The following is a 13,770-nucleotide window of genomic DNA, read 5'->3' on the forward strand; positions in this document are numbered from 1 at the left end:
TAACTATAGACTTGATTTGGATTTTACTAGTTCTTCCACTCATGCCTTTTTCTTCCAGGACCATTCCAGGATACCATATGGCATTCAGCAACTTTTTTTTTAAGGATGACATCCACTTAATTTCTGGAGTTATTCTTCTTTGATATAGTTTATATGTTGTCTTTGGGTAAAGAAAATGATTTGGGGGCTCCTGGGTGGCTCAGCAGTTGAGTGTCTGCTTTCAGCTCAGTTTGTGATCCCCGGGGTCCTGGGATTAAGTCCCACACGGGCTCCCTGCAGGGAGCCTGCTTCTCCCTCTGCCTATGTCTCTGCCTCTCTCTCTTTGTGTCTCTCATGAATAAATAAATACAATCTTTAAAAAAAAAATATTTCTTCGTGATGATGTAACCCTTGAAAACAGAGATGATTTCTGGCTCCAGAGCACATACTGCTCATAACTGGGGCTTTGTTTATCGAGTGTTGAGTGTGCCCCGTCACTGCGAGGTGCCTCATACCTGGCACCCAACTGACATCGTACAGCCACTTTACCTGTTCATGATTCCTGTCATTTTCCTTAAGGAAACTGAGGGAGTTTGATACTCACGCAGGTGTCAGTTGTGGATGACCCTCAGCCAAGGCTAACCGGCATGGTGCACCAGCCTCCAGCGGGCTCTCTGAAGTCATTCTCTTACTCCTTACCCGGTCTCTAGCTAGTGAGAAGTGTCCTCTCTTTATAAAAAGGGCAAAAACAGGGAGGTTAGCTGTAGCTGGCTTTGGAGCTCACTCCTCAGAATGCGGAGCTTGTACTTGGTGTGGTCACAGTCCTTCAGTAGCCACCCGGCCCTCAGCACATGGCCCTGCCCCCTGGGTGGGTCCCACTGCCACCCCTCTCGGTTCCCCTCTGCGTGTTCTGCTCCAGCCACCCAGAGGGACGTGAGGCCGTGAGCTCCCGCATGGCCTTCAGTAGATAGATCCCAGCTTTCTGAGATGCTCTTGTCGTATGTCCTGTGAAATGGCAGCACAGCTGGCAGCTAGTGAATCGGCATCTGTAGGTTGTGTGTGGCCCGGTTGTGCCTAGGGGGAGCCAGGGTGTGGAGGCCTCATCTCCCAACCCTGGGTTGTGGCGACTCTCTTGTCACAGGCATTTGCCCTCTGCTGCTGCTGTCCTCCTCAGGATGTGCATTTGCAACCAACAGTGTGTTGGCTGTGGAATTCTCCCTCTCTGGCACTTAAGGAGTAACTGTGGCATTTATTTGAACAGAGATTTCCCATAATATACAGATCTACAATATTTCCTTCTGTCTTTATTAACATTTTCAAACACTTTAGCCCAGGACAGCTGTTCGAGACTTATGCTGTACGTTTCCCAGGCTGGAATGAAAGATCATTTCACTAATGTGTTAGCTTCTGCTCGGAGACCTTGCAAATGAGGTTTTAAAATCTTTCATTCCAACGCAAACTTCTGATGTGCTTCTGACATCATATAATCATAGTCAAATATCTTGGTAGTGGGGGGATTTAATCACTTCATATAAGCAGTCGTTTCTTTTCTTGGTATGTATCCTCCCTATGCTATGTCCTTTGAATTTTAAATTAAGCTCCTTGCTCCAAGAGCCCAGAATTGGGCACTTGGGTCGCCAGCACTGCCCAGAGCCTGACCCATCTATGTTATGCAAGAAATGTTCACTAGATGCAGAGGTTCTCTGGTGACTGGTGCAGCTGTTGTCGAATTTTAACAGTTAAGGCCCTAACTCCCCTCCCCCATCGCTGAAATGCTTGTGCTCTTCTGCTGCCAAAAAGTTTTTAATATGCATGGAGCGTAGAGTCTGGTATTGGAAAAGATTGGGTCACAGTTTGAATCAGAAGCAGCATATACTGCTGATTTGTTACATTTTATAAATATAAACTGTAAAATATATACATACACAGCTACTGTCACAGTTTTATGTGTCTGAGGGTTTATTCCTCCTCACCAGGAAAGCTACAGTCTTCCCTAAAATACAGACTCCAATGCAAGAGTGTGGATTTTTTTATTATTATTATTATTTATAGAATCTCTCAGCACTTTCAAAAATGCACATTCTATTCCCTGCTTCTGTATTCCCAACCCTCCATCTGCCCCGCTGGAGCACAGGAGACTTCTCTGTTGCCGTAGGAATAGCCAGATAGACTTTCAGTGTAAGTATTTTCGAGAATGAGTTTCTGAGTTAACAGTATAAAATCTTTATGTGTTTTTAGTGAAACCCTCTTGTTGCCATTCATTCCTTTTCTTTGAGAAGGAAACATTCCCTCCTCAGAGGAAGGCAGTGATACTGGCTCTTGTGCACTGAAAATGGAGAGGGGTCCATTCAAAAGAAGGTTCTTTCAGTTTAGTGTGTAAAACTGGGAAGATAGCAAACAAACAGATATTAGTACTTCTCTTTCATTTATTTCTGTTTTGGTAAATGTGGTTTCTGAGCTTTTCAGGAAGAGTGGACTTCTGCCTCCATTTTTGCAAACCACAAGTTGGCTTTCAGGAAATATGTGGCACTTGGGTACTTTGTTGTAATGGGTTGCAGCTCATCATTAAATAAAATTGGTGGTTTGTGATCATGCCAGTTCGACTCATCAAAAATTTGTAAAGGGGCAGCAGGAAGAAGGATATGATGTTTTTTTTTTTAATACTTAAATTTGGGAAGTGGTAGGAGAGGACACTCAAAATATTTCATTATGTTTTAGCAGGTAGTAAGCTTCTTATTCTTAGATTACCCATCATTTATGGTTTCCAAAGACTTTTTTTTTAAAATTAGGATTCTCCTCTGAACCACAGACCAAAAAAAAAAAAAAAAAAAGAAAGAAAGAAAGAAAAGAAAGAAAGAAAGAAAGGGCCTGAGTATTTTACCAAAGATGATCATGTCAAGAACTTTGAAGTCTGAAATCTTTCTCTACTTACAAGCTACCAAATTTGTCTGTTGTAGTTTCATGGGTACTGGTAGAAGATGCGGGAGTCCTGGTCAAAAGACTCCTAATCATAGCAGTAGTAGTCAGAGTATCAGTTCCCTGACACCTGGTTCCTACACGGTAATGCCCCATGGGCCAGACGATGCATGCATGTGAAGTGTTACAAGAGAGGAACCTGGAGTTTAGGAAACCCAGATCTTTTTTTAAAAAAATTATATATATATATATATACACACACACACACACACACATATATATGATATGTGTTATATATATAATATATGATATGTAAATGATATATATGATATATAAAATATATGATATATAAAAATAAAAGATTTTATTTATTTATTCATGAGAGACACAGAGAGAGGCAGAGACGCAGGCAGAGGGAGAAGCAGGCTCCATGCAGGGAGCCAGACATGGTACTAGATCCCGGGACTCCAGGATCACACCCTGAGCCGAAGGAGGATACTCAACCGCTGAGCCACCCAGGCATCCCAGGAAACCCAAATCTTGCATGATGGGCAGTAAAGCTTGCTTTTTTTCTCCAGGGGGAGACTCAGTCTCTATCTTCCCAAGGCTGTTTGCTTTACAGACATCCTTGGAAAGATAGTTTAGGACAAAGGCCTCTCTGCTCATTAGAAATGCGGAACCTGAGAAACCCATCACGAATTGTCTCCCACCACATAGATAGCTGCAACTATTGTAGATATATAGGCAAGATGTTAATTTTATGTACCTGGTTGCCTTAGGACTTACTTCTCCCCCAGGGCTCAGGCTAAGAAAACCTGAGATCTTTGCTGGGGGCTGCCATTTCCAAAATTCTCAGTGTTTTGAATCAAAGAAGAGAGAGAGACTATTAGAAATAATATTTTCCTTTGCTATTTTTTGGGGAAAATATAAGTAATATATTTGAAGCAGGGGCAGCCCAGGTGGCTCAGCGGTTTAGTACTGCCTTCAGCCTGGGGTGTGATCCTGGAGACCGGGATCGAGTCCCACATTGGGCTCCCTGCATGGAGCCTGCTCCTCCCTCTGCCTGTGTCTCTGCATCTCTCTCTCTCTCTCTCTGTGTCCCTGATGAATAAGTAAATAAAATCTTTAAAAAATTATATATATATATATATATATATATATATATATATATTTGAAGCAATAAATACAGTGGACCCTCAAACACTCAGGTTTGAACTGCAGAGGTCCACTTAGCTGTGGATTTTATCTATACAGTAGTGAAAGCGTGCTTTCTCTTCATTATGATTTTCTTAGAAACATCTTTTCTTTAGCTTACTTTATTGTTAAGGATACAGTATGTAAGAAGTAACCACTTCTTACATAATGTAAATGTAATATACAAAATATAGGTGAATTGACAGTTATAGATAAGGGTTCCAAAGATCAACAGTAGGAAATCAGCGAGGGCTAAATTTTTTTGGGGGGGAATCAGAGTTGTATGTGGATTTTTTACTGCATGGGGGACAGTGCCCCTAATCTGTGCATTGTTCAAGGGTCGGCTGTGGTTAAAAAAATTTCTGATCTTCATTACAAAAACAAAACAAAAACAAAAATAAAGAACCCTGCCAAATTCTGTAAAGGAGGAGGTGGTTTATGTAAAGAAGCTCACGCTTTCAATTTGTTGTCTTCAAAAAAAAAAAAAAAAATACGAGCAGTTTGCTTGTGGGAGACACCTATGAAACGTGTCATTACCTGACCTCTGTTGGTGGAGGTGAGAACTCATTTTGGGACTTTGTATTTCCTTAACCACTTCTTGCCTCACCCTCACTCCTTCCCAGTGGAGAAGCCTGTGAAAAGTTTCTAATATCCAACCAAGCAGCTGTTCTGTTAGTTCCCCAGACTTTGTTTTGCTATGAAGGTCTCTTCTTTCATAGGACTTTCGATTCTGCATGTGACTTCTGATGCCTCCTCTCCACAAAGACTGTTTCCAGACTTGTGTTTTGCTACCTCTTCTGAATATTCCACCTCACAAAGTTTGTGCCAGTGTGGGATTCTGAAACCAAGGAGAAGTAACTGGCTCAGGCTTCTGAGATACTATGGGGAAAACTCAGGAAACTGAATACAGAAATTGACATCTCAGGGGGAAGTCTGAATGGTTATTTTGGTGAACTGGTGAGTGCTAGATCACACAGCACATCTATCCATTGAAGGACATCAAAAAGGTCACAGAAAACAAACGAAAACGGCTAATGTTGAGAACTTGATCCTGGACAAGGATTGCTGATTCTGAGTCTGTGTTTTGGGACAGGATGGAGAAGGCCAAGCTAAGGGATAGGCCTATACCTATAGCACCTATTATTCCAACAGTTCTTTCACTTTCTGAAAGGAGTGTTTTTCTTTTACAAAAAAAGCAAACCACTTAAAAAGATGTGAGGATTAAGTAGATAATAGCTATAAAATTTATGGTCTTTATTTTTAAAGAGCCTTATAAACATAGTCATTGTTACTTTATCTTCATCCTGTAGCTGTCCTCCCTCTCTGCAGATGGATGGCCATCATCTAATCACTAGGCTATTTATGACCTGAAAGAGTTGAGGGGGGTGTGGTAAAACATCTCATCTGCCACCACCACCACCCTCTAAACACCTTGAATAATTGCTGGGAGATGAAATGGCAATTGTTTGACTAAGTGCAGTCTTAAATTCTCTGTCAGAGCTTCACTCACCCCTTCCTCTCCCGTCCTGATTAGACACCACGGTAAGGTTCATTTTCTGATAAGGCATTGAGTGACTTTTGCTGCTGGAAATACAGATCATTTAAGATTTATAGGTTTCTTTGCTTGGTGTGAAATAGGTTTTATGACTTCCAAATGAATTGGCTGGATAGAGAGATTGTAAATAAATTGTTCAAAAATAATGTTTTTTAAATGTGAGCCCCTCTCCTTTTCTGGTCAAAGGATAGGAAACCTTCTAGTGTACTAAATATCTATTAAGTCAGTAATGCAGTATTTCATGTATTCTATTAGTAAAAACCAATTTTCACTGTAGAATGGTTGTTCAGAAGCTCGTGCAAGACTTCACATGCCTTAGCACTGTGCCTGGCTCTGTGAGGTCTACAGAAAGAGTTCAAGACCTGATTATACCCTAAAGGCAAGAGGAATATCTAAAACCATCACAGAACAACTCCTGCCAACCTGCCCTCTGTTTCTTACTGGGATGGGCCTTCAGAGATCTGTGACTTAGACCAAAGGAGGAGCATTTGGGGAGGCAGGCCTGGAGCTGAGCCTAGGCAGGGAAGATTGGGGTGGGCAGAGGGGTTGGGGAGCCTGAGAGGTGAGGAGAGACCTGAGGCAGAGGGCAGGACCGTCAGGGAAACAGGCCCTGGTGACACAGGTCGGCGGGGAGCACACTTGTTCTTGGGGAGGCACATGGGGCAGACTGGGTCTCAGGTGGCTGAGGGTGGCTGGTGGAGCCAGCTGAGTCAGAGGAATTGGACTGGGGGCTGAGCCAGGAGACCAGAGTGGTGACACAGGCATAAGCAACATGATGAGAAGGTAGAGGAGGGAACAGCATGGGAGCTATTGGAAGTAAAAATGGACAGAATTTGATGTTTGTTCTGCTACAGAAGAAAGAACCAAAGGTAATGCTCAGGAATGTGGAAAGAGAACAAAGCTGCTAATGGAAACTGGTTTTAGCTGAAGAGGGTGAATTTGAGGCAAAGAGCATCTGGGCATCGCAGGGCGTTGAATGTATGTGTGTTGAAAATGTAATTGAAACGAACAACTTTCATCACTGTGCTTTTAAAGTAAGAATCATATACTATAGTCACAGGCCTCCAGTTTTGAGATAACTGACGAATAATTTAGTTCAGATCAACATATATTTATTGCATGTTTTTTCATGTTTAGAGGCTCCTCTGTGAGTCTGTTCACTGAACTTTTTATGCTAGGTTTTTTTTTTTTTTTTAATCTGCAAATATTAGGGAGTGTTAAGGTCACCAAAGATATTTGCTGTTCATAGGTTTCTTTGTTTGTTTGTTTTAAAGATTTTATTTATTTACTCATGAGAGATACAGAGAGAAGGGCAGAGACACAGGCAGAAAGAGAAGCAGGCTCCATGCAGGGAGCCTGATGTGGGACTCTATCCTAGGATCACCAGGATCACGACCTGAGCCAAAGGAAGATGTTCAACCACTGAGCCACCCAGGTGCCCCCGTTCATGGGTTTCTCTCCTAAATGCTGTGTTTAGTTTGCTCTAGAGGAATCTTGATTGCTAACTACATTTTTTTTTTTTTCTGAGTTGCCCCATGTATATGTCCAGATGAAAGGGCTTTAAACATTAAAAGGCCATGTGTTGAGTGTTTGGAGCTATTGAGCATGAGTTTGACTATAGATCTGACACTTTCCTTATAAGCAGAAAACATGAACATCTCAAAAAAGTCCAAGCAGCTGGTCATGGAATTTGGCTTCTGGTGTCCTAATTAGTGAACTGATGTGGTGCTAGTTTGGACAAGACTTGATCTTCTCCACAAATCTGGAGAACTACAAGGCATCTCTCCTTTGGATTGTGGCTCTTGGGGCTACAGACCAGGGAAGGATGCAGCAGGAACTCGGTCTTTCTCTCATCATCGGGAGAGATAAGGAAGCTGTCGTTTTAGCCACTTAAGAATGGGGTGTCATGCATTTGGTGTCCTGTGGCCTTTAGACTATTAATCCTGTCCTTCAAACTTCCACCCGCAGCCCCTGCCAGATGCGATCACCCATGGTCCAGTGGCTTAACATGCAGTCCCCAGCCAGCCCGAGCTGCAGCCCAGCTGTTACACCACCTTCACCCAAGCCACCGCCTTCTCCTCTCTCTCTATCTGCCACCGTAGTGGACAAGCCACCAGAAAGGTATGGGGGTGTGGAAAATGATGTCGAAGCTAGGGATTGCTCAACCTGAGGAGCATTTCCACCCTTGTCTTGGTATGTGTCTTAGCTCAAGAGCAAGTGCATTCTCAGGAGGAATTTGCCTTAGGTGAGAGCTGCTTGAACCTATCACCCTACTGTGTCTTTTTGGTGCCTGTTGTGCATTCCTGAAACTACTTCTATCAAAAGAACTTCTTACACATGAATATATAGCGCATACTTTTTTATTTTTTTGAAAAGATTTTATTTATTTATTCATGAGAAACAGAGAAAGGCAGAGGGAGAAACAGGCTCCTTGTAGGAAGCCCGATGCAAGACTCGATCCCAGGACCTAGGGATCATGACCTGAGCCGAAGGCTAACGCTCAACCCCTGAGCCTCCCAACTGGCCCACATGTTTGTTTGTTTGTTTATTTTTTTTGTAAAGGAAAGTGAACTGGAATTAACACGGGCATTTAATGAGCCCGTTGTTCAGAAGCTGGAGGTGCTGGCTAGCACAGCCTTGGTCCTGGGCAGTGGGCTGGAGTTCCTGTGGTCACTGGCTTCCCCCCTCCAGTGAGGTGGGACCCTTCCTTCTGCTTCCATCTGTCTGTCTGGCTGACAGCGTGGTTTCCATCATCCCCCAGCACACTCGTTCCCTAGAATAAGGCAGAGGGCGCTTTGACAAGTGATGAGAAGCTGAGCCTGAAATGCCTTTTGGAGGCAGGAGTGAGGGGATCAACTAGAGAAGACCCAACTCAGGGCACCAGACTCCTTCCAGAGAGGTGTGGGGAGCGGCTGGCAGTGAGGACAGGTGGATGTCCACCACGCCGCCCAAGTCACTGTGCGCGCCCCTGCCCTCACCGCCTTGCCTTCCATCTCATGACACTGGTGCTTTTCCTAGCAGATGAACACAGCACTTAGGAGTAAACATACCCTGTGGCTCCGATAAAGCTGAACGATGGGAAAGGGCATCCCACCAGGCAGAGAGGACAATTAGGTGATGAGGTTCAGTGGAAGCTCCCCCAAGAAGCTCCCTGAAGAAAGATTTAAATTTGAAACCCATCGTTTACTTGAGAATCAAGTACTGTAGATGTGCCTGATGTTCACTCCTCTGCTACTTGGCATGTGTGTGTTTTTTTGTTTTTTGTTTCTGTTTTTGTTTAGAAAGAGTTGTCCCACTGGTGATCTACAAATGAGATTTGGGAGGGGATCAGGGTCAGGGGGAGGTGAGGCCCCCCCTCTCCGTGTCTCATGTTTTAATCTGTGTCTTTCACGTTCCCTTCTCAGCATTGTCAATCGGAAGGCTCGAGCAGTGTATCCATGTGAAGCAGAACACAGCTCAGAATTATCTTTTGAAATAGGAGCGATTTTTGAGGATGGTAAGTGTTAGTGGGAGCTTTGTGGTAGCATATATTCTGTCCCCCTCTGGATGTCTACAGTCAGCAGTCTCTGGTTGTGGGGTTGTCAGGAGCACACGTCTGTCCCTTAACACTTTGGACAGGAGAGAGTGGCCCCATTGGCTGCCAGGCACTAAACACCAGGGGGCTATGGAATTCCACCTCTGCTTTCAAAGTGATTATTCTCCAAACCTATTAACTCTTATGAATCTTCGTTCAGGACGTCTCTCTGCTGATGTAAAGAGAAGCTAGTGCGACTTGGAATTAAGAAATACTTCTGATTTGCATCCTTTGTTTTTCTCTCCCCGAGTCCCCAGCCAAGCCTCCTAAATGTGTCAGTTTTGCCAAATCTGAGTTACAGAAGAGTACTCTTGTCAAGGAATTTTGCTTTCTAGTTCCCTTACCATGCCTAGGCTTTACATGATTTTTGCTTATCTGAATAGTGTGTGAATCTCTAGACCTGGGCATTGACTTTGCATATTGAAACAAGGGTGTGTATTTTATCTGAGTCTTTAATATTCACACACAGGCATCTAGGAGCTCTGCTTGGCTTAATATTTCGCAGATTTCTCCTATGGTTCATTGCTTATCTCTTTTCCCCCTCTCCTGATTTCTTCCTTAACAGTCTTGTTCATTATGAAATTCACTGGTTGCTATGGAAATGGTGATGCGTGTGGGTGGAGCTGCCCAAAAGAGTTCTGGGAAGGCCCTGAGGATCTTAGATGCCTGGAATGGAATGGTCAGTTAGCCCAGAATGTTTGGAATATATGGAGTATGTCAACACAACACCTAGTGGTATATTGTCAGTAATGCAGTGCTTGTTGTGTTTGTTTTTTAGAAAGTAAGTTGCCTGTTTATTTTTTTATCTATTTATTTGGAGGGGAGGGGTAGAGAGAGAGGGAGAATCTTAAGCAGGCTCTATGCCCAGTGCAGACCCTGAGGTGGGGCTTGATCTCACAACCCTGAAATCATGACCTGAGCCAAAAATCAAGAACTAAATTAAGCATCAGACACTTAACTGATTAAATAAAAAAAAAAGACACTTAACTGATTGAGCCACCTGGATGCCCTGCAATTTGCATCATTTAGAATAGATTTATATGTGTGTGATATGTACTGTCGAGAGCCAAGGACTCCTCATAGTGTCGGAAAACAAATAACACTCCCACCAAAACCCCCACATCTGAGACAATTGTACTTTATGGAGAAACTTTGTTCTTGGAGTAGAGGCAAGATCATTCCTTGTCACCGTAACATACATACATGTGATTTTTGCCAGGTGAGCATGGAAATTGCTGCCCTGCTCCAGGCCTGTCACATACTGGCCCACCACATGGCATGAGGGAACACTGAGACAGTAGTGTTGAAACCCACTCATTTGAGAAATGATGGTGAATTTTTGCATCATGTGATTAGATCTGATTGGGAGCCTCTGAAATCCCTTAGGCTGTGTTGTTTGTGAATTATTTACCTTGGTGGAAGGCTTCTCTATTAGAATGCCTTTGGCTGCAAGTAACAGAAACTGATACAGCTGGCTATCAATCATGAAAATGGATTAGCTCTTGCAATGATTAAGTCTGGAAGGGTTGGTTAATTCACATTCTCAGAGATAGTAGTAGATCCATCCCTGCTGAACTGTTTACAGCGGGCACAGTGGAATGCATTCAGAACCTCCACCCCGAGACTCGCTGTGTCTTAGGGCTAGGTCTTAAAGAGTACAGAAAATCAAAGACCCTTAAATAGGATTTATTCTTTTTCCTTTGCACCTTCATGTCTGTGCACAATTGATCTCTTAGCCGAAAATTTCATTAAAACTGTGCTTGCTTAGGAACCATCTAGTGAAGCTCTTCCTTGAATGGTTTAGGGTCTTGCCTGCTGAAGACTGACACAGAGTAGGACACACAGGTGGCTCGTCCGGCCTCCGCTTGTGCGAAGCCAGGCAGAGCTCTAGGTGGCCACCGTTACAGCACAGCCCTCAGGAATGTGACCAGGACCACATTCTTTTTGCACACCAGCAATATTTCGGCCTCTAAAGCATCCAGGACCTTTTTCCTGTGTTCACTTGTCCACTGGAGTCTTAGCAGCTATCATAAATGCTCTTGCAGTATAATCCCCTTTTGTACCACATATGGGCAGCAAAGGAAATTGGTTTATGGCATTCAGTGGCCTTTGGTAAAGACAAAATCCAGGTCAAAGAGGCCCCTGGGCCGCATTGTCAGTAGTTACATGTGGTTTGTAATATATACAACAGCGAGAAACCCTAAACCAGACTGTGGAAGAGATAGGGATCTTTAGTAATGAAGTAGCTTGATAGCTGTTCCTTGCTCGTTAGCTCTTACTGTGTGGACCTGGACTGAAGTTATGAGTTTACATTCCAGGCTGAAGATTGATCTGCATCGTAGATACATGACTGCTTAAACATCGTTCATGGGAAATGCCTCCCATAGCTCCCAGGGAGGGCAATGTATGTAAAGTCTCAGGGCGGCCTATATTCTTGTGACTGCCATATGGACCTTACCTTCTCTCTGGGCCTGGGGAATCCCAGAAACACATTTGTCTGGTGACCAGTCAGTCCTGATCTCTTACCAGATGGGCGGCTCTTCAGCTGGCAGACTTCCAGTCCAAGTGGAGAGTGTATAGACACTAATCCTTGCGAACAGTTTAGCATTATCTTGATAGGTTGGATGTGTACAGACCCCACAACCCAACAGTTGTACTCCTGGGTATATTCCTGACCTTTGGGAATCCTGACATCGTTGAGTTAAAAAGAAAAAGTGAGTGCCAGAAGACTCTATATAACATGGTTCTGGCTAAGCTCTGAAAGAAGCAAACTAAGTAGCATATTATTTGGAGACGTGTACATGTGCGATGAAACTGTGTTTTAACCACAGCTGGAGTAAGAGAATGAGAAATACAACATTCAAGCCTTGGGGTCGGGGTAGGGATCTAGGGGAGGGGCTGGCAGAGGAACAAACCCACGACGAGGCCTTCGTATCAGTCCTGCGTTGCATGGGTTGTTGGTGTTCACTGTGTTACGATGATGCTTCAGTGACTTAAATATTTGTCATATATATTGTTTTTATTATGCTAAAAAAAAATAACAAACTGCCACACCAGAACTGAGTCCATATTCTGTTCTGGAGAAAGTTTCTTGCAAATGATCCTTGTCACCAGCTCCAGTGTCCCTGTTGTTACGGGATGGTAAATGAGGACATGGAACAGCCACAGTGAGATTTCACCTCAGACCCATTAGGATGACTGTTATCAAAAACACAGAACATAACAAGCATCGGCAAGGATATGGAGAAACCAGAACCCTTGTGCGTTGCTGGTAGGAATGTAAGATGGTGCATGTAGTAGCTGCTAGAAAACAGTATGGAAGTTCCTTTAAAAAAATGAATCATAATTACCATCCAGTCCAACAATTCCACTTTTGGATATATACACACAAGAATTGAAAGCAGGGCCTCAAACAGGTGTTTGTACACTCATGTCCACAGCTGCATTTTCACAGTAGCCCAAAGGGGGAAATACCCAAATGTTCCTTCACGGATGAGTGGATAAACATATCATGGAATATTTAGCCATAAAACGAATGAAATTCTGAGACATGCTCCAACATGGGTGAACCTTGAAGATAGTATGTTAAGGGAAATGAGCCAGTCACAAAAGGACAAACTGTCTATAATTCCACTAATATGCAGTATCTATAATAGGCAAATTCATAGGGACAGTGGCATCGACGTTTCCAGGAGCCCAGGGAGGGGGATGGGGAGTTAGTGTTTAACGGACACAGAGCTTCAGTTTGGGAAGGTGTAAAAGTTCTGGGAATGGATGGTGCTGGTGTTTATACAGCATTGTGACTGTTCTTAATACCACTGAATTGCATACTTCAAAATTATTACAATGGTAAATTTTAGGTTATATATATTTTATAACAATGAAAAATCTGTGCTAGGGAGCAGCATCAGTATAATTGTCATTACATACTGATAGGGTTCTTAAGGATGTGTGCCTCGCCCAGGGCCATGTAGCTCATGAATAGCAGGATGGGGTGTGCAACTTAGGCCCTTTCAAGGCAACTGGCACATGGTTAGCGTCCCCCAGTGCTCGGTGACTGCCATGATGTCTACCTCTGGGTCGTGGGAGTCTTTAAGGAGCAGCTGCCTCTCCACAGCCTCTTGGGTGAATAGCGGAGCTATTGACCTGTCCCCCCAGTGGGAGATTATGGCTGATGGCAGCCCAATGTCAGGGAATTTGGAGGAACTATCTTTAGTCCACGTCCCCCATTCCATGGCCATGCCCACTTTCTTTGGGAGCAGTCTGAGGAAGGTATTTACTGCTCTTTAGTGCTAGCTGGGGTCCCTGGCCTCATACCCGTTGTCTTTGTTCAGGCTACTGTAACAGACACCATAGACTCGGTGGCTTAAGCAGCAAAAATTTATTTCCCACGGTTTTGGAGGCTGGGGATTCCAAGAGGGCATCCACAGGGTCAGGTCCTGGTGGGAGCTCTCTCCCTGGTTTCCTCACATGGTGGGAGGAGTGGTAAGTGGGTTGGGAGGAGAGGAAGTAATCACTCTCCAGTCCTTTCTCACAAGGATGCTAATCCTAT

General features: G+C 43.8%; 1 protein-coding gene across 6 annotated transcripts in view; it reads left to right on the forward strand.

Annotated features, from left to right (window-relative positions):
- ARHGAP10 (Rho GTPase activating protein 10) overlaps window positions 1–13,770 on the forward strand; it is a 318,329-nt gene that overhangs the window by 300,985 nt on the left and 3,574 nt on the right. For all 6 annotated transcript variants that reach the window (XM_038558962.1, XM_038558960.1, XM_038558961.1 and 3 more), the window contains 2 exons: window positions 7,613–7,765; window positions 9,049–9,140. In XM_038558962.1, coding sequence (XP_038414890.1) covers window positions 7,613–7,765; window positions 9,049–9,140 — 245 coding nt within the window. The remainder of the gene's footprint in view (window positions 1–7,612; window positions 7,766–9,048; window positions 9,141–13,770) is intronic.

This window comes from Canis lupus, chromosome 15, assembly GCF_011100685.1.
Source record: "Canis lupus familiaris isolate Mischka breed German Shepherd chromosome 15, alternate assembly UU_Cfam_GSD_1.0, whole genome shotgun sequence".
NCBI classification, from domain to species: domain Eukaryota; kingdom Metazoa; phylum Chordata; class Mammalia; order Carnivora; family Canidae; genus Canis; species Canis lupus.